General features: G+C 38.7%; 1 protein-coding gene across 1 annotated transcript in view; it reads right to left on the bottom strand.

Moving 5' to 3' along the window:
• Positions 1-21,822, bottom strand: part of FAM184B (family with sequence similarity 184 member B) — a 108,966-nt gene that overhangs the window by 59,614 nt on the left and 27,530 nt on the right. Inside the window, exons 2-3 of the mRNA XM_044680472.1 lie at positions 1,291-2,061; positions 355-490 (exon numbers count right to left, since the gene is read on the bottom strand). Coding sequence (XP_044536407.1) covers positions 355-490; positions 1,291-2,061 — 907 coding nt within the window. The remainder of the gene's footprint in view (positions 1-354; positions 491-1,290; positions 2,062-21,822) is intronic.

Below are 21,822 nucleotides of genomic sequence, written 5' to 3'. Positions count from 1 at the left end.
CTTTCAAAGGTACAGCACCTTAGCCAGGCTATCTGGGTTCAAATCCTGTCCCTGCCATTTACTACCTGTGTGACCTTCGGCAGCCTTTTTGGGACTCAGGTTCTTCAGGTGTAAAAGGAATCATTTTATCTCTTTGGTCTCTTCTATTTCTAAATTTATGATTCCATCATCTTCCCTCCTAGTTCTGGGCTCCAAAGCCAAGAATTAGCAGAACTCTTATACTCCTATGTTCTAGCTCGCCATCCAGCCTGACTCACTCAAGACACTCTCTTTTTCACCTGAGCTATTCCAAATACTCTCTCTGCTGTGCCCATTGCTACAATAAGACACTTTAAAATTTCTGGAACAACTCACCTGTTTCCTGTAAGATCTGACATTCCTGCAACATGAGTTTTTCTGTTGCAATAGCTAGTTTCTCCCCAAGTATTTTCGCAGTGTTTTTGGATTCCAGGCTTTCTCTCTGTGCTGTCCTGAGCTGGATGTCCAAGTCCTAAAAGAGATGTGAGAGTTCTCCTTTCTCTGACATCCATAGCTTACTCATATTGAATTTTACCATAGCCTGACATCACTTGGTAATTTTCTTTGCTTCATAAATACCCACAGTCATAGCAATATGTTTTTAGAAGACTGTCAGAAGGCTGTACCTCTAATTCCCAGGACATACAACTACTGCATGCCTCTCTATCTGAAATAGAATTAATGCCTCAGGTTTGGGCAACACACTTACCCAAGAATCTTTCCCTCAACTTTTTTCTTCTGTAAAATGAGGGACTTAGTCTAGATCTGGGGTTCTTCACTTATTTTCTAAAATATTTTGATAACTGTATTTCAACAGAATGGGCTTCCCAAGTAATCCTATGTGTTTTATTTTTTGCATTTACAAACATTATTCTGAGAAGGGGTCCCTAGGCTTTATCAGTCTGCCAAAGGGCTCCATGACATTAAAAAGGTGAAGAACCCCTGGTGGATGCTTTCCAAAGTCTCTTCTAGATCTGGCCATCTACATGTCTATGAGTTTCAATCAGAGGGTACAAGCCCAAATCAGCTTGAAAGAGCTGAGTTAAATTTTCAGGTTGAACATTTGCACTTCAGAAATTGACAAGAGCCACAAACCAGGGTTTAAGTTATTGCTTTCTTGATTATCTAGACAAGAAATTGATGAAAACATTAATAACACAGATCAAACTTTAAAATGTGTCATTTGTACATTTCTCCACCCTGGAGAGCCAATGGTTAAACATTTCCCATCACACCCCTGGTTCTAAGATACAGTAGTATTTTACCACCTACCTGAATCTTTTCCTTTAGCTTGAGGGAATACTTCTTTAAGTCACTTATTCTCTGGCACTTAGCCTGCAAATCCATTTCCAACCTCTTCACTTGGGCCTGCAGAGCCATTTCTTGGACCTGAAAACCCTTCCTCAATTCAGCCTCCTCCTGCTGCCACCGTGTCAAGGCTTCAGCCACAGACTGCTGCATGGCTTTTTTGATGGCTTCGTTCTCTCTCTCATATGTGGCCTGGAGCTGCTTGGCTTTCAGAGCATAGTCCTTGCTAAGCTGCTGGTTCTCTGCTCGGAGCTTCTCTAATTCTCTCTGTGCCTTGTGAATCTCCTCACTGTGGCTCTGAGCCACCTCCTCCTCCGTGTTGGGGTCCTCTTTTGCCATCCCCCTGCCTTCACTCTGGGGGCTCTCAGAGGACTCTTGGTTTCTGTGCTGGAGTTTCTTCTCAAAGTCAGCTTTGAGGTCAAGCATTTCCTTGGAGAGAGAGATGATCCTCTCAGCATGTTCAGTCTCTGTTCTCAGCTCTCTCTCTTTTGTCTGCTTCTTATAGATGGCCGACTCTGCCAGAGCTTCCTCCGTCAGCCTCTTCTGCTCTTCCAGGGCATTTTCCAGAGAGTGAACGCGCTTTTGAAGGTCTTGTTCTAATGCACTGCTCTGGTCCTGTAGGAGCTTGGCCTTGGTCTCAGCTACGATGCTCTGAAGTTCATCCTGGTGAGCTTCTCTGAGGGCCTCAACGCTGGCTTCAAATTCATCACTGCGAGTGTTTAAGGCATAAATCACCTACCAATGGAGGGGAAAAAAATAAAAAGCTATTTCAGTGTCCCAGAAGCTGACAATATGTTTTCTCTGCCAAAACTGCCAGAGACCTTCCATAACCAGTGACAGAAGTGTAAGGGTTCTTGTGATAATAAAATAAAATAAAAATTAGAGAGTATAAAGCACAAAACTATTAGAGAGTATAAAGCACAAAAAAATTAGAGAGTATAAATCACTCTCTAAGTCTTAAAGCACTATATAAATGCTATCATCAGCAGCAGCAGCAGCATCATCATTACCACCACAGTGGATACAGAGTCATCCTCAAAGCTAGGAAGACCTATATTCACGTCCTGCACTGTACAATTACAATTACTGACTGGGTATTCCAATGACCAGTTTCTTAATTTTAGGGGCATATAAATCTTGGGTGGATTTTTCTTATTAGAATACCTTAAACCAATGAAAGTGTGGATTTGGTCCTTCCCTAAACATTTTGCTTTTTATATATTTTATTTTTTAAACATGCTTACCTTCTGTCTTAGAATCGATACTAAGTATTGGTTCCAAGGCAAACGAGCAGGAAAGACTAGGCAACTGGGGTGAATGACTTACCCAGGGTCATATAGCTAGGAAGTATCTGAGGCCAGATTCAAACCCAGGACTTCCCATCTCCAGGCCTGGCATTCTATCCACTGAGCCACCTAGCTACCCCTTGCTTTGTACATATTTTAAACATATATTCTTATATCTTGTCTCCTCTAATAAAATGTAAGTTCCTTGAGAGCATAAACTGTTTTTTAATCTTCATGTTCCCAATGTCTAGCAGAGAATCCAGTACACAGTAGGTGCTTTATAAATCTTGTCTGGTTACTTCAGACAATAAGAATCACAGAATCTGAGTTGGAAGAGATGCCAGAGTCCACTTAGCCCAACACACAACTAAAGAGAAATCCCTTTTACACCATAGCTGACAAATGGTTATCCAGCCTTTGCTTGAAAATCTATAAGGAAGGAGAACCCACGATCTCCTGAAGCAGCCCATTCAAGTTTGGGACAGCACTAAATGTTGGGAAATGGTTCTTAACATCAAACCTAAATCTGGATCTCTGCAAGTTTTACCTGTTGTTCCCAGTTCTATTCTCTAGGGCCAAGCGAGAAGAAATCTAATTCCTCTCCTATGAGATAACCCTAATGAGATAATAAAAATCATATCATGTTCTTCCATCCCCAAAATTTCTTTTCCCTGGGTTAAATCTCTTAACCATGCCCAGTTTCTTCAACTGACCAACATAGGATACAATGTAAAGGCCCTTTGCCAGCCTGGCCACCCTCTTATGTAAGATCTCTTTTTTGGAAGAATTTGAATTGTGCTGAGAGGAACAGAAAGCAAATCAGGTGGTTCAGTGGATTGAGTGCCAGGCCTGAAGATGGGAGGTCTTGGATTCAAATATGACCTCAGATTCTTCCTGGGAAGTCATTTAACCCCAATTATCTAATCCTTAATTCTCTTCTGCCTTGGTAACAATAAACAGTATTGATTCTAAGATAGAAAGTAAGGGTTTTTAAAAAGACAATAAATCAAGGAACAATTAAAATATTTGCAATATGACAGCAAGGTCCCAGTCTACAGTTATATAATTTCTTCTATTCACATTCAGCAGGATGTCAATGGAAAGAGAGAAGGTAAATAGTGGGGGGCAATCCAGAACTGAAGATTGGCTGAGTATGAATGGCATAAGGATGAGGGAGGAAGGGTATCAGATGAGGTGACAATATAAAGTCGTGTTGGTTAAATACAGGGTCAAGAGTTAGATGGGAGAAAAATACTTTAGAGGATGGGAAATCTGCAGGATAGATGGATAGGAGGTTGCAGTGAAAATGAAGAATAGACTTCAGGGAGTAGGTAGAAATAAAATGAAGGGAAACCATGACAGGATAGAATGAAAAATACCAAAGGTTTTGACTATGAAGGACTGGATAAATGATGGTGCCTCTGAGAGAAATACTAAAATCAGAAGGTTTGGGGGAAAAGTTGATATGATTGGTTTTGGATATACTGAATTAAAGAGCTAACAAAACCTAAAAGTAAAGTTATGCTCTATTTATTTAGAAATGTGAGTCTAGGATTTGGGAATAAGGTCAGGGCCAGAAATAAAAATTTGGAAGTCATCAGTTTAAAACTGCTAGTTGAGTCTGTGCAAATAAATGAGACTGCTAAGAGAAAGAATTTAAAGTTAATAAAGGGCCAAGGAGACAAATTCAGGGAATATTGGATTTAAAGATGTTGCTGAGACAGCAAAAGAGACAGAGGGGGAGCAGTTAGAGAGATTCTGAAGACAAGGGAGGAGTGACTCTCTAGAAGAAAGGGTAGTCAGCATTGTTGAATGCTGTTATGGGTGAGGAATGAAAAAAAGTCCACAGGATTTACAGGATCTAGAACTAGAGAGGACCTTGGAGACCTTCTAGTCCAAACCTCTTATTTTATAGATGTAGGAACTAAGGGCCAGAGGGGTCGTAATTTGCCTAGGGTCACACATGGCAGATCCTGGATTTGAACCTAGGTCCTGAGACTCATCACTCTCTCTTTCCATTTGGAGATTAGGCTGTCACTTTTAAAGAACAATTTCAGGGGTATCTGATTAGCAGAGTAGATAGGGCAACAGGCCTGGAGTTGGGAAGATCTGGGTTCAAATTTGACCTCAGACACATTCTAACTGTGTGACATTAGGCAAGTCACTTTATTTCAGTTGCCCAGTCCTCACCACTCTTTGCCTTGAAATTGAGATACTTAGTATTAATTGTAAGGCAGAAGATAAAATTCTTTTTAAAAGATTCTTTTTAAAAAAAGAATAATTTCAATAGAATGAAAGGGATAAAAATCAGACTTTAAGTGCTTTAAGGAAAGAGTAAATAATGAAGAAAGGGAGGTACTTAGATTAGACAAATTCTTTTAAAAGTCTGTTAGTTAAGTAAAGCGGAAAGAGATGGTAGAGTAGTTAGAGAGAGAGAAAAGGATTGGGAAGTCCTAAGAATTTTTATAAGCAGATGAGGCATCAATAGAGAAAAAGAAATTGAAGATGCTAGAGAGAGAGAGAGAACATAGCTGAATCAAAATGGAAGGAGATAGGTGAGAATTTTATCTGATAGAAAGATTCGTTTTATTAAGGAATAAGGGATACCTCCCATCTTTTGGGGCCAGAAATCTTTTTGAAAAGAATGCTGCCCTAATTTTACACTTATTTGGCATGGATGTATGTGACTGCAGTCAAAAAGGATTATGAAAGACAAGCCAACAAGCTGCTAGAATTAATGGAAAATTTCTCCTTCTGAGGCAGTAGGAAAGGAAAAAAGAATGGGTGATGCTTGCCAAAACAGTTGAGGAATAGGAGAGGAGAATTAAGGAATCTCCTATTAGATGGCCTCAATGAAGTAGGAAACAATCCATCTATTGTTTTAAGTATAAGGAAATAGGAATGCAACTGTGGGCTTTGAAGAGAAAGAAAGAGATTGGGAATGCATTACTGATCTCAGTTTTCATTGCCCATAAAAGCAGAATAGAAGGATTATCCATCAGCATTGAGTACCTTGCTGAGGTTATTTGTAATAATAAATTAAAAGGGACAAGGACTGGACTTGTGTAGAGAATTGATGTAGAGAATTCTCTGGCAATGAAAATCCCTCTATATACAGAATAGATGGAAAGTAATCTCAGGGAGAAGGTATTAGCATCTGGGTGGTCCAGAAGAAACCTTTAGCAGAAGGTGGGATTTAGGCTGAGTCTTGAAGGAAGCCAAAGAAGCCTGGTGGCAGAATTGAGGAGGGAGAGTATTTTAATCATGATGGACAGTTAGTACAAAGGCATAGATATGAGATATGGGAGTTTCTGGATCATAAAATCATGGAGGAGAATAAAGTGAGAAAAGCCAGATTATGAAGAGTTTTACATTTAATCCTAGAGGTAACAGAGAGCCACTGGAGTTTTAAAAATTATTTTATTTTTTTTATATTTTTTCATGGTTACATGATTCATGTTCTCTCCCTGCCCTCCCCTTTTCCCTCTCCCCTTTACAGTTGACAAGCAATGCCACTGGTTTATACATGTCTTATCACTCAAAATCTAAGAAATCCTTAGTTGTGAAAACAATAATATAGTTTTTCTCTTCTTTACCTGTTTCCCACTTTCTCAATTTTCCTTTTCATTTACTTTCTCTCCTTGTTTCTTTTTCTCCTCTTCCATTTTCTCTTCTTTCCTCCTTTTTTTTCTTCCTTTTCTTTTCTCTTTGTCTGTTCTTCTTTTCTTCTCTTTTCTTTTCTTTTCTTTGGTTCAAATCTGTGATTTCATCCATAAGGAAATCTCCTGGCATGGAAACTGTCCACTGATACAAGTTGTATCATAACTTAAAGCCTTAAAGAGTTGTTTGGAGGAACCAAGAATTTAAGTCACTAGAGGACCATAATATAGCCATTACACATCAGAGGCAAAACTCAAACTCAGGTCTTCCTGACTCTAAGGATGGCTATGTCTTTACTGTGCCATGCTGCTTTTTCACCTATGACATTCTGGTAGACGTATCTCTGGAAATTCCACCATTTAAGTGCGTGTAAATTAATTGGGGTCCTATGATGTTTTTCTGTGGGCTCAAAATTGTAGGTTAATGGGATGGTGTTCCCAATCAGCAGCTGCTTTGCTTAATTTGAACCTATAACCTTAACTTACCCTCCCCTCATATTTTTCTTTAATCCATCTAACATTTCAAGTGTGAAAGAATGGATATTGTCCTAACCCACTAACTAGCTTGAAAGGGTATTTCTTTCCATGTTCCCCTCTATTCCTACGAGTTCCTCCCACCCCCAATCCATGAATTGTTAAATTGAATTAAGTTCACGGTGAGAACTAGTATCCTACAAAGCAGTCCTAGGCCAGTCAGCACACTAAATTTAATTCAGATAGCATTTATTAATAATAAATACCCACTGTGGAGCCACTGGAGTTTTTGAATAGTGTAGTGACATGGTCAGACCTAGAGTTTAGAAAAATCACTTTGATAACTGATGGAAGGATGGACTGGAATGGGGAGAGACTTGAAGCGGGGAGACCCATTAGAAAGCAATGATAACATCCTAGACAAAAGGGAATAGACCAAACTAGGGTCCTGAATGTGTGAGAAAGGTGGAAAGATGAGTGCAAGAGATTTTGTGGAGGTGGAGTTGTCAAGATTTAAAAACCAACTAGGTAATGTTCCATCCATTATTCTCCAGTGGCCTCATCTATGACCTTACAGAATATTTCTAATTTTTATCTTAACTACTTGTGTCCATATATTATCTTTCCCAATCATTTTAAGCTCCATGAATGCAAGAATTGTCCTGAATTTGTCCTTGTATCTCTCTAATAAATATTTGAATATATAATTAAGTCAGTTAATAAGAACTTATTAAACATCAACAATGTGAGTGGTAAGAAATGACAAGCAAGATAATTTTTTTAAAATAGAAAGACCTACAAGAAATTATGAAGACTGAAATGAGCAAAACCAAGAGAATGTTATATATATCAACAGAAATAATTTGAATAACTGTGAATGTCTACCTTTAGAGAAAGAACTGATAAAAAAACCAAACAAGGCATTATTTATATATTCATATAGATATGTATTTTTTGCCAAATAATACCTTCTTGAGTGTGGGGAAGGGAGGGAAGGAGGGAGATATCTGAGAATTTTTACTTAACAAACATATTTTTTTAAAGGGGGAAATATTCTACTATAAATGTACTGTTAGGCATTCAAATAAAGGTAAAAGACAGTCCCTGTTCTTAAGGTTCCTAGACTCTAAAAGAAGAGACAAAGTACAAACAACTCTGCATAAACAAGACACAATCAAGATAAATTGGAGATAGTTGACAGAGGGAAGATGCTAACAGTAAAGGGATCAGAAAAAGACTTCTTGCAGAAGGTGGGATTTTAGCTAAAACTTAAAGGGCACCAATGAAACCAAGAGACAGAAAGGAAGGAGAGTTCCAGGCATTATAAGCAACCTCATGGAATCTGGAGATGGTGTATCTAGTAAGAAAGAAAACAAAAAGACAGACTATGTAGGGGTGGGGAAATAGGAAGTGTAAGGAGAAAGAAGAGTGAAAAAGTAGAAAGGGGCAAAGTTATGGAGGGTTTAAAAAGCCAAACAGAGGATTTAACTTGATCCTGTAGCTAACTGTAACTGCTATTATTGAATAGAGGGAGGATTTGGTCAAACTTGTGCTTTAGGAAGATAAACTGAACAAATGAAAGGAGATGGGCTAGAGCAGGAGAAACTATTCATTGCATTGATCTCAGTACCAAAATATTTCAGTGTTTTTTAGAGTCTGGAGTTTTGTTGGGGTTTTTTGTTTTTGTTTTTGTTTTTTTTTTTGGCCTTATATCTGTTCATAGAAGTTTCCCCAAATTTCTCTTAATTCTTCATATTAATCATTTTTGTAGAGCAAAATATTCAATTAATTTCACTTATTGTAATTTGTTTAGCCATTTCTCAATTTGATTGGTACTCGGAGATGGTAAGCAATTTGATCTGGGCCATACATGTATTATCATGCAAAAACCACTTCCATATTGGTTATTGTAAGAGCAAGCTCATACAAAACCAAATTCCCAAAACAAAACCATAAATACACTAATGTGAAAGACAGTATGCTCTGATCTGAGTCCATCAATAGTTCTTTCTCTGGATGTGGATAGCATTCCCCATCATAAATCTTTCAGAACTGTCCCAGATCATTGCATTGCTGAAAGTAGCCAAGTTTTCACAGTTGATCATCGAACAATATTGCTGTTACTGAGTACAATGTTCTTCTAATTTTGCTTATTTTGCTTTGCATGGATTCATGTAGATCTTCCCAGCTTTTTCTGAAATCATCTTGCTTATCATTTCTTATAGCACGATACTATTCCATTACCAATATATACCACAATGTGTTCAGCCATTCCTCAACTGATGGACTTCCCCTCAATTTCCAATTATTTGTCACCACAAAAAGAGCTGCTAGAAATATTTTTGTGCAAATAGATCCTTCTCCCTTTTTTATGATCTCTTTGGGATAAAGATCCAGTAGTGGCATTACCAAATCAAAGGATATGGACAGTTTTTTATAACTCTTTGGGCATAATTTCAAATTGCCCTCCAGAATGGTTGGATCAATTCACAACTCCACCAATTAATGCATTAGTGTCCCAATTTTGCCACATCCCCTCCAACATTTATCACTTTCCTTTATTGTCGTATTGGCCAATTTTAGAGATGCGAAGAGGTACCTCAGTGTTGTTTTAATTTGCATTTCTCTAATCAAGAGTGATTTAGAATATTTTTTGTATGATTATTGATAGCTTTGATTTTTTTCATCTGAAAATTGCTCATTCATAGCTTTTGACCATTTGTCAATTGGGGAATGGTCAGCCTCTCTTTGAGGAATCCAAACTTCAAATAAGAATTGGGATCATATGGGAGTGCCACATGGATATGAAATGGCACATGTCTGTTGGTGTTTCTATAGCCATCTCTTCTCATCTGCAATGATAATGGAGCCACCACATTTTGACTCTCTAACTCAGGAACTAATCTATAGTAAGGATGGGCCATTTCAGTTAAAAAGATGAAGATAGACTTTATTAACTAAATACATATATAGGAAATCTATATTAGAAATAACATGATTTCAAAAGCAGTTGAAGTCTGGTTTTCAAGATATCTTAAAGAAAGATTCCAGGGGCAGCTAGGTGATTCAGTGGACAGTGAGCCAGGCTTGGAGATAGGAGGTTCCAGATTCCAATATGACCGCAGACACTTCCTAGCTTTGTGATGCTGGATAAGTCACTTAACCCCAACTGCCTAGTCCTTACCATTCTTCTGCATTGGAATCCATACCCACTATTGATTTTAAGACAGAAGGAAGAGTTTTTTAAAAATTAAATAAAAGGGAGAGACCTCCAGGAACTGATGCAGAGCGAAAGGAGCAGAGCCAGAAGAACATTGTACACAGAGACTGACATACTGTGGTAAAATCGAATGTAATGGGCTTCTGTACCAGCAACAATGCAATGACCCAGGACAGCTCTGAGGGATTTATGGTAAAGATGCTACCCACATTCAGAGGAAGGACTGCAGGAGAGGAAACATATAAGATAAACAACTGCTTGAACGCATGGGTCGGGGTGGACATGATTGGGGATGTGGACTCGAAACTACCACACCAGTGCAACCACCAACAATTTGGAAATAGGTCTTGATCAATGACACATGACAAAACCAGTGGAAATGTGCGTCGGCCATGGGTGGGGGGAGTGCGGGGGGTGAAGGGGAAAGTAGGAGCATGAATCATGTAACCATGTTAAAAATGATTATTAATAAATATTTAAATTTAAAAAAATTAAAGAAAGATTCCACAAATATTTATGTTAACAAAATTGTGCCATTGCTGTAAAAAAATGAATAAGAAAATATCAATAACTACTAACCTATGTGCTTAGTGTTGCATCATTATGAAAATTTAATGAGAATGGTCTGTGCATGTCTCAACAATATCCTTGATGAAAATATGAGCAAGAAATAGGCAGACTTTTGCAGATAATTTTCCATAGCAGACCATGTCTTTCTAGTCACACAATTGACCCAAAGGTACTTCTTGTTAGCTATAAAATAAGTAATTGATTTAGTGGCACAAAATGCAGCCTTAAAGCATCTTCTCCAACCAGGCATCCCTCATGCATATGTTAATATGATATAAAATTCAATGATAGATGAAACAATAGCGGTAATTTTGTCTGATGATTATCTATTATTATCAAGTGATGGATAAAATATGGGTATGCTTACTCAGCGAAGATGTTCGCCAGTGTCATGGGGATCTTCTATTGAAAAGTCTAAATGAAAGAGGAACTCTTGTTTCATGGAGAGGTAGGTCATGTTTCTTTTGCAGATGACATTGTGCTGATTGCATAGCACAAAAATATCACCGGACCTTCTTAATTAGCTCCTAAGTCAGATCCTTGAGAGTAGTATCTGAGTCAGATTTATCTTTGTACTCTTAGGGCCTTGCTTAATAAATCTTTCATTAATGGAACCAAATTGATCTCTTAAAGAGCTTAGCTTGCTTAATTTTTCTGCTGGAACCTTATATGCATAGCTGGACTGGAAAACAACAGCTATGAGTCTCTGTTCTAGCTTGGAAATAAGAATTTGTCTTTCCAACTGAAACATTTCTGTTAACTAAAATGGCATGTAGTCTCTTTTTTTCTTGAATTTTCCATTTTTCCTGAATTTAGACTTGCTAGTGCCCTACTTATTTAGCATATATAGTATTCCTTATCTCATTGTACTTTTTTTTATTACTCCTCTCTCCTTTCTTCTCCTCCTGTTCCCCACAAAGAAGAGGTTCCTATCTGGTCTCCCTTTCATTTTTCCCCTTTGCTTCCCACCTAGACATATGCATTACCCAGATGTTATTAAGAGAGCAAAACCACATGGATATTATGAACTCCACATTAAACTGTTGAGCCTATCACTTCATAGGTTAATAATAAATTAGGAGATGACAGGATGTCATTTTGAAATATATGTATACATATGTACCTATATAGTTGTAATATATGTGTTTGTATGTGTGTGTAAATCTACAGCAGGCTAAGTTTATCCAGTAGCAAATAGCTTCATTTTAGATTTTGGACTGATGAGCTCAAAGAAGCCTGTAGTTCTTGTGAGTCCTCCAATAACTATGAAGCTCATGGAGGTTTTTATTTTATTTTATTTTATTTTATTTTTTTAAACCCTTACCTTCCATCTTGGAGTCAATACTGTGTATTGGCTCCAAGGCAGAAGAGTGGTAAGGGCCAGGCAATGGGGGTTAAGTGACTTACCCAGGTCACATAGCTAGGAAGTTTCTAAGGCCAGATTTGAACTCCCGTCTCTAGGCCTGGCTCTCAATTCACTGAGCCACCTTGCTGCCCCTGGAGTCTGTTTTTAAAAGGCAATAAAGATAACACCTTCCTTCCAAGACAAAATTTTCAGAAAATATACTTCACAGATTTGGGTGTTGTTTTAGTCCTCAAATTATAATAGGAACACTAAAAGAAGGAATAATGAGTTTTGGCATCATCGATATTTGGAAAAGACCTCATAGATCATCTAGACACATCTAGAGACCTTTACCATCTTCTGCCTTGGAACCAATACAAAATATTGATTCCAAGACAGAAGGTAAGCATTTTTAAAAATAAAATAAAAAATAAAAAAATTGATGCCCCTAAAAGGGAAGTAACTTGTCCAGCTAATTAGAAGAGGTCAGACTAGAACTCAGATCTCCTAGTTTTATGTCTTTGCAATATGCCATAATAAAATATCAGAGTATACTTTAATCTTTGAAAATTCAGATAATGGTACATTACTATCAATAAATGTAAAGAATTCCTTCTTTCACCACAAAGACTATCTATAGTTCTATTTGCACCTGTTATAGCTTATCTGAAGAAACCATACTACTAGTAGAAGGGTGTTAACATATCTTGTCTCCCCCAGCAAAGGCAAACTTTAAAAATAATTAAAACCCATCAACAATGTCAACTAGCTTTGAAATAGGAGAAACTCTGAAGAACACGCTTCCTCATGCCTGGAATGCTCTCTCTCCTTCGTCTCTGCCTTCTGGTGCCCCTGGCTTCCTCAGTGTCTTAGCTAAAATCTCACTTACTGCAAGAAAATACTGCCAGTATTACCTCCAAATAATACTGTATATGTCTTGTCTGAACATAGTTGTTTACATGTCATCTTTCCCATTAGATTGTAAGTTCCTTAAAGGCAGGGACTGTTTTTGCCTTTCTTTTTCTATCCAGAGCTTAACACAGGGCTTAGCCTACAGTAAGTGTTTAATAAGTGCTTACCTACTTGACTTGTATACCATGGTGTAATATGTATAACCCAGTAGAACTGCTTGTCAGCTCTGAGAGGGGGGAGGGAAAGGGAGAGGGAGAGAACATGAATCATGTAACCATGGAAAAATATTCTTAATTAATTAATTAATTGGTTGATTGAATACCATGGTATAGTAGAAAAGATTTTGGAGAAGAAGCCTGAGGACCTGGATTCAAATCCTAACTCTGCTCTTATTACATATGTAATCTTAGGCAAGTCATTTGACTTTTGTGGGCTTCAGTTTTCCTATCTGTAAGATCATACAGTTGGACCAGAGGGTTCTTTCTAGCTGTAAATTCAGGAGTCTATGAGTTAAGCAGGATAGGTAAGTAGGGCTGGGTGCGATCTGAATCGCCAGAGTACATACCCACATCGATGAGCCCACAGAGCTGTGAGAATACTTAAGGAAATATAAAGTCATCCCTCCTGATAAAACTCTTCAAAAACCAAAGCATTGGAAGTTCTTCCTTGGACATGCAATCTCTTGAGGAATTGACTTTGATGATTATAAAAGCAGAGAAAGACAGAACAAGTTTTCCCTTGGGCAGTTCTCTGTTCATCTTGCCTATGTAAAATTAGAATATCAGCCAACCCACTGGAATGATCTGAGATGTTTCTGAGCAGCCGGGAAGATTAATTATGCCCATTTGAAAATTGGTCATGTTTCCCTATTAGCTGTTTTACATACATGTTTGAGCCAACACAAAGAATCAAAAATCCGAAAGCAGATATTCAAACAAACTTTTATCTATCAAGGTCTACACTGGGCTTTATTCTGACAGTGTGTGAATATTTCCTGACATAATCAGTAATTTCTTACTGTGACCATAATGTTTAACTGTGTCCATTGGGAATGTTACCTACAATCCTCCTCTCCTGAAAACAATAGACTATTTCGCTCCCAATGGATCACTAGCTCCAGTCACAACAGAAAGATAAGGAATAGCAGCAGTTGTCTCCCTCTGTCATAGAGGTTAGTCAGGAGATATGAACAAGAGATTGCTCGTTACGTTTATTTAATCATTATAAAGGCTATTACTATTAAGAACTAGCATGTCTAAATCACCAGTGCTTCCTATTCTCTAGCTGCCATAGATGATGTCTATATTTTATATGGCATATTTCTTTCTAGTCCCCATCACTATATACTTAGTATATATGTTAAAGTGAATTGCAAAGATAATTTTTTTGCCCTGAAATTATGCAGCCAAAGAACAGTAGAAAAAGTAAACTGCTATTTATGAAACAAAAAGAGCAATCAGAAAAGTAAGACAAAAGCCACTTGTCACAGAAATAGTTAAACTATTTTTTTAAATGCCCTATTCTCAAATCAAAAAAAGGTTTTTTCAGTTGTCCCATTTAGGAGAAAATACAGTGAGTGAAGGGACAAGGAAAAACAAAGGTGAGATAAAAGTAGAAGTTGTCCTTTGAACAACTGTAAAGGTAGGAGTACTCATAGACTCTTCCTTTGCACACTCTTAGCTCTCCTCTTGAACCCTCTGGAGGTCCAGGGCCCTTCAGCTCAACCCTCCTTTTAAACAAAGCCTGCTCTCCGACATTTTAGGGTTTGAAAGTTTTTTGAAGTTTAAAATGGATGCTGTATGTAATCAAGAAAATTTTGTGGATTAGATTTTTTTTCTGTAAATGTTTTATTATTGGCTACATTTTTTTTGTAATGTAGTTGTAACTTCCTGATAACTGGTCCTCCCTACTTTTCACACCCCAAAGCCTCCTCTCTAATAAAGAAGTATAGTTAAGGGAAACAGAACAACATTTTAGGCATGCCTGACATCATATGCCTTCTATTGAACTTGTACAGGTAAGTAGGCTTTACTTAGAGCTGTCTGAGATCAAGACTGATCATTTTATTGATCAAAAACCAGATGTCTTTCAGTATTGTTTTCCTTTCTATTACCATGGATATTGAGCAAATTGTTCTCTTAGTGCTGCTCACTTCATTTGCCATTGCTTCCTATTGTAAGAGGGAAATTTAGGTATTTTATAGATATGTATTTAAAATGTGGCTGCCAGGAATCAACAATTCAGGTTGATTCCGTAATTAAATCAGACTTAAGTCAGCATCTGGTTAAGGCACTTTATTTACAATCAGGAAGGTAAAGGTATAGGAATAAAGAAAAAAGGAGAGGCTAGTCCAGGCCTCGATGAGAGAGAAGGTTAAAAGGCTAAATAAATGAAGCTGCAAGCCTCGAGGCCTAGCAATCAGAGAGGTAAGAGCCTATTTAAGGTAGAGAGTCTGGAAAACGCCAAGGTAGGCCAAGGAAGTCAGCCTAGCTTACCCACGTGACCATTCAGAGTAGAAGCAGTCAGAGGTCTCAGCCGAGATCCTTCAGCACCAAGTTCAAAGCGGGAACCCCCTCCACAGGAAGTAACCAACATACTTGAAGAGATCGTGTCTTTCCTCACTTCCTGGGGGTCCACCTCTAATTCAAGTGGACAAATGGCAATCTCTACACTGATTTTGGACTGCCCAAAGGGCAGTCCTTTGTTCTTGATTTGTTACTTATTGTCACTGTGGGTAACTCGTCTCCCCTCCCCACTAAGGAAGGTGAGGGTGACGTCATTTCTATGCCTAGGTTGAGTAGGGTTTTGACTATGAATGGGCTAGAGCTAATTCTATTTACACACTATGTGTCTTTGTAAGTTTCTCTGAACTCTTCATATTTGCCATTCCTCATGGAACAGCAATATTTCATTAAATTCATCTGCCATGTTTGATTCATCCATTCCCCAACATATGGGCAATGCACTTTGTTTCTAACTTCTTGAAACAACAAAACCTGCTGTTATAAATATTTCTTTTCTGGCTTCCTTTGAGTCTTAGATAAAATCCTACCTAAATTAATTTATTTATTCAGTGCCATACCAATTAAACTACTAAGGAACTATTTTAAAGGGCTAGAAAAAATAACAAAATTCATCTGGAGGAACAAAAGGTCAAGTCTTATTGAGGGAAAATCAAGTTTTTTAAACGTGAAGGAAGTGGGCAAAGCACTAATCATCAAAACAATTTAGTTCTGAGAGTGGTTGATCAGTGGAATAGATTAGCTATACAGTATATAGAAGCAAATGAACACAGTAACCTGGTATTTGATAAACCCCAAAATCTCAGTTATTGGAGTAAGAACTCAATATTTGACAAAAATGTCTGGGAAAACAAGAATGCAGTCTGGTAGAAACTAGGCACAGACAGTCTCTTGGGTACCACTTCTCAGTCTATGTACTAGAATTCTCTTTATCCCATAGTCTGGGGCCACTGCCTCATAGCCCTGTCTTTGTCTATGACCCTTGAGGAACCTCTAGCCAACTTACTTCCCTCCACTCTATGGCTCCCCATGCACATTATACATATTTTCTTATTTGGTCCTCACAACAATCCTATGTAGTAGCTTATCATTATCCTCATTTAATAGACTAACAGACTCAGGGACTCATCCAGGATCACTGTCTGAGGCAGGATTTAAATTTAGGTTTACTCACAGTATCACCTAACTCCCTTCTAATTCTTACATAAGACTCTGGAAACTCACTTAACCTCCATGGGCATCATTTTCCTCATCAGTAAAATGAGAGGCCAAACCAGATGGCCTCCGAGTTCCCTTCTAGTTCTAGATCAGAGATCAATAAAAGTAAAATTAGAAAAAAGTATATGTACTGCTTTAATTAAATATGCTTTATACTCTTTGACTCTAGGGTAAAAGGAACCACACCGTCAGTTAAATTTTATTCTATCCTTTTGGTACTAGATCCATTTGGTGTGTGCATTATCATGGGAAAGGCACTGGGCCAGGAGTCAGTAAGGCTTTCGATTCTATTCCTAGTGTGGCCACTTAGCTAAAAAATTTAACCTCTTCAGAACACAGCATTCTCATCTGCAAATGAAGGGACTGAACTAAATGAGTTCAAAATCCATTTTAGCTCTAAAATTCTTCATTCTATTGCCCAAAGTCTGCTCACAGACCTGTGACCCAGTCCCAGCTCTTACCAGCAATAGAATACATTTCACACAGAATTAAAGCCTATTATAATATAGTTCTTGGTAAACATGCAGAGTGGAGTAGTGGCTAGAGCTGGCCTCAATCTGAGTCAAGAAGACCTGCATTCAAATCCCATGTCTGGCATATAATGACACAGTGTCTTTGGATAAGTCTTTTAACTGCTTAGTTCCTCCCAGGCAACTCTAAGACTATTAACTTAAGAGCTAATTGGGGGCAGCTGGGTAGCTCAGTGGAGTGAGAGTCAGGCCTAGAGACAGGAGGTCCTAGGTTCAAATCTAGCCTCAGACACCTCCCAGCTGTGTGACCCTGGGCAAGTCACTTGACCCCCATTGCCCACCCTTACCAATCTTCCACCTATGAGACAATACACCGAAGTACAAGGTTTTTTAAAAAAAAAAAGAGCTAATTGAGGGGGTTTCTTCACAGTATCCAAAAAAATCCCCAAACCCATGTGGTTCAGCATGTATTACTTTGATAGAACTGTGTAATAATGGGCAAACATCAGTGAAGCCATTCTTTCTAAATCCAATATTCAATGCCAGAACCTCAGGGCTGAATCAAATAAGAGCCAGAGGAAAAAAAATTTTTTTTGACAATTTATTGGCTTTGGGCTGAATGAAATCTGAGGAAATAAGAAGATTTGATGGACCATAATTCCTTGTTACTGTTGATTTCCGACAGGATGTCTGCCTTTCTATTTTTCAGTTAGGAAGTTTGAGTCTCATCTGGTTATCATGAACAATGTTGAGCCTGCTCCAAGTCCTAGAGCAGGAGTGGGCAATCTTTAAGGGAGGGGAGGGGGAGACAGGATGACTTGAGGAGCATTCACAGTGTTAATCCTATAAAAGCCATGAAGAAGCTGTGAGCAACAAAATTACTGGGAAAGAATGTTACCCCGATAAAGGAAATAATGTATATAAAACACTTTGAAGCATAGATCTCTATATAACTAGGAGCCAGTGTTGCCATTATGGTTATTGTTATTGTTATCACATCACTTACTTAGTGAATATTTATATTCAGTCTTGCATTTGCCCTGGGCTGGCTCTACTATATATATTCAGCGGAAATCCTTGCCTGGTCAGCATGACAGGATATAGACCAGAACTCTCAAAGATAGCAGTGGCCATTCCCATCTCCCAATTCCCCAAGCCCCAGCTACCTCTAGGGCTTATCTCCATGGCAACCCCACATCTTTGCGTCCACCATCTGCTGGGACTAAAAAAGACATGGCCTGAGGCAAATGTACTCAGAGGGACCCAACAGACCTAATGAGCTGCATGGAAGCATTTGAATGCCAGTCTGGTTTTTTTTGTTTTTGTTTTTGTTTTTATCTTTACCTTCCATCTTAGAATCAAGACTGTATATTGGTGCTAAAACAGAAGACTGATGGTAAGGGCTAGGCAATGAGGGTTGTGACTTGTTCAGGGAAACATAGCTAGGTCAGATTTGAACACAGGACCTTACATCTCTAGATCTGGTTCTCTATCCACTGAAGGATGATATAGTTCATCCTTCTCCTGTTTTAACTGCAACCTGACACAAGGGCTCCCTTTCCTGACTATGGCAGTATTTGGAAGGACAGGTCTTTCTTACATTATCCTTCCTTCTGTCTATTTGGAAAGTAGATCCATTAGAAAAACTGCAAAGTGGGGCGGGGGTAGGTATCAAAAGGTTCCATAAGATTATAGTTATGCTCTCACTGGAAATACTGAGATGCCAAAGCCAGTTGGACCAAAAGTGGTCTACCAGAACAATACGCCCACCAGTGCTTGAGCTGCCCTCTTCAAACTTTCCTGGTGTTATCTCAATGTTGTCTTATTCTTATTATTTCTGCAGGGTATTTCACATAGTAATGTTGAATGAATAAATTTTACCCATTCCTCTGTAAAGAGGGAGAGTCTGGGGAGAAATTATCCCTTGGGTGTTCCTTTGCCTTTCCTTTTTTCCCCGATTCCCTTCTCCTATTTTCCCTAGCAGCAACCCACTCACTCTGTGAATCCCTAAGATGTACAAAAGAGAGCATATGTAGTAGTTCAAGATTGGAAGCCAACAGGGAATAAGGCTTCTCACTGACAACAGGATAAAGTCCTCCTTTGGAGAGGGCCCGCCATTCAATCCCCTCCATAGCTTGGCCACAAGCCCTTTTTCCAGCCAGTCTTACATCCCTTTCCTCTCCTTTCTAAGCCACCTAACTCGGCATTCTCCTTGAACACTTTTTGCTTTTAGTATGAGACCACTGACAGTTAAAGAGTGAATCCCCCACCTTCATCTTCCCTATTATTCATCATAGACCGGGAAAATGGTTTACAGAATGACAGTTCACCTCATTACTACTGCCAAAGGTCTCTCAATACACCACAAATATCCATAGTTTCATTTTTAGAAAATCTTTTCAACACCAGTGAACAGTCAATTCTGCAGAAGTTAGAAGCCATTCAGCAGACATTGAACAGCACATTTGTCATTCCCCAATAAAACACACTTCAAGAAAAACTGAAAGTTACCTTTTTTTTTTGTGACAGTATATATGTGTCAAATAGTAAAGCAGAGTGAATAAAAACTTTATTGTCAATTGGAACTCTTGGTATATTTCATGCGAAAAAGGCCCTTTGTAGAAGACTCTGTTATTAGTTCTCATGAAAAAAGATAAATTTAAAGATAACTTTTATTAGGGCTGCTAGGTGGCTCAGTGAATAGAGATCTAGGCCTGGAGAAAGGAGGATCAGGGTTCAAATATGGCCTCACACTTCCTAGCTGTGTGACCCTGGGCAAGTCCGCTAACCCTAGCCCTTATTGCTCTTCTGCCTTAGAACCAATACTTAGTATTGATTTAAAGACAGAAGGTAAGGGTTTTTTTTTTAAAGATAACATTTCCCAGTACTCTTTGCCATCTGGGGATCATGGCTATTGGAATGTAGAACCATCCCTTTTAGTCTAGAACAATTAGCTGGTTAATTTAGGTGTATTCTGGCATTCCCATATCCCATACAACATGCCATACAAAATAATAAGGTAAGGTTTGCTTGGTTGTGCAAATCATTCACAATGACTCTTTTCTTTCTAGTGGTGTGACCCCGGGCAAGTCACTTAACCCCGTGATCTAGCCTTGGAACCAATACAGAATCCTAATTCTAAGGCAGAAGGTAAGGATTAAAAAAACCAACATAATGACTCTTTTATTCTGCATATTTTGTCTTAACTTTTTTCTTTGTGATAATCAGGGTTCAAAAATGTGGGGTCTCCTGAGAGATGGGGCTTTTGTAGATCTATGAGCAGTACTGAGAGACCCAAGAATTATTTTTTAGGAGTGAAAGGGACTTATCACTGGTCCATGGAATTCTCTCCACATTAAGTGATACATGCCAAATAATCATGTTCCAATTACATAACCCTCACCTGGGAGAAAAAACAAGAGAAATGGTTTCTATTTGGAAAATCTTGGGAATAAAGGAAAGCCCTCAGGAACAACCCCCAGAAGAGCCAGATCAGAATAATTTAACAAAATGATATCCCTAGAAGCAATCCTTTCATGTACAATGAGCATCCTTTGAGATGAGGGAATGCCTTTTGCCCAGAGGAGTGGGGCATACTGTTACTTCCAGCCAAATATATTTTATTGAGCAATCCATCCCACCTGAGCAGTCTACACCAGAATGATTTTTTTTAACGATTTTTACATTATACTTGCTGCAGTTAGCATGATAATATTTTAGACATATTCAGTTATTTCTACTTTGGGCCTAGGACACAATACAACACTGAGAAGAATTTCCACTGAGGGTATGTTGGAGGCCACCTAGCACTGGCCCTTGAGGAGTTTGCAGTCTAGGAAGAGAAGGCAGGCATACAAATAACTTTATTCTATGGCAAACTGGGAGAAGTGCTATAGAAGAGACTAGAGGAAAGGTCTAGGAAAATCTGTGGAGATTCCCATTCTGTGAGGAAGTCAGGACATATGAAGGATAGAAGCTGGATTCAAGCTAGCATGTGAACAATGAATGGGATTTAAATTATGGAGAGAGGGGTGAGAACATTCTAGGTAAGGGGAAAGTATGAACAAAAGGTTCAGAAGCAGAAAAGTAAAGGACACATACTGGAAATAGTGAGGACCTTGGTTTGGACTATGTCGCCTGGCACGAAGTTAAGCATTTAATAACTACTTGTTACCTTTCTGCTTGAATCAGAGGGCACTAGAAAGGCAGATCTACACCTAGGAATTTTGGTACCTGGGGCAAATTCAGTGGCTTGGCTCTAAGAGATTGTGTCCCAATCCACCACTCCTTCAGAGACTACTCATAGGTGCATTACCCTTGTTCCTAGATTGACCATAGCAGATTAAGGGAGTCATACCTCCACTCTGGGACAGAAGGGTCTCCTTATCTTCTGACTGCCCTGGGTCTTTAAATTTTTCCTCTCATCTCCCAAAGGGGAGCTCGGGAGGTCACTTCTGAGGACTCCAGTTGTCCCTGGGCTACTATTTGGGCAGAAGGATCTGAGAAGCCTGGAAGCACCACCTTTACATGAAAATTCCTATGTCTAGGGAAGCAGTTCTAGGCACCACACAATCTTGGCGCTCCCGAATCCCTGTCTTCAGTATTGGCCTCAAATTATGGCCTCAAAGTTCTACTTCTCCCTGGATAGATGGTGATCAGGAGATGTTCCCTATGCTGCCCTTCTCATTGGGTAGAAGGAAATTCAAGTAAGTATATCTCCTTCCCCAGAGGAGTGAGCCTCATGAAGGGTAGCTGGGGAATCACACCTGGGCTCTAATTTCTACTCAACCTGAAGGAGATTAATGGATGATATGTCTGAA

The sequence above is a fragment of the Gracilinanus agilis genome, chromosome 6, assembly GCF_016433145.1.
Source record: "Gracilinanus agilis isolate LMUSP501 chromosome 6, AgileGrace, whole genome shotgun sequence".
Lineage (NCBI taxonomy): Eukaryota > Metazoa > Chordata > Mammalia > Didelphimorphia > Didelphidae > Gracilinanus > Gracilinanus agilis.
This window is presented reverse-complemented; position numbering and strand designations above follow the sequence as displayed.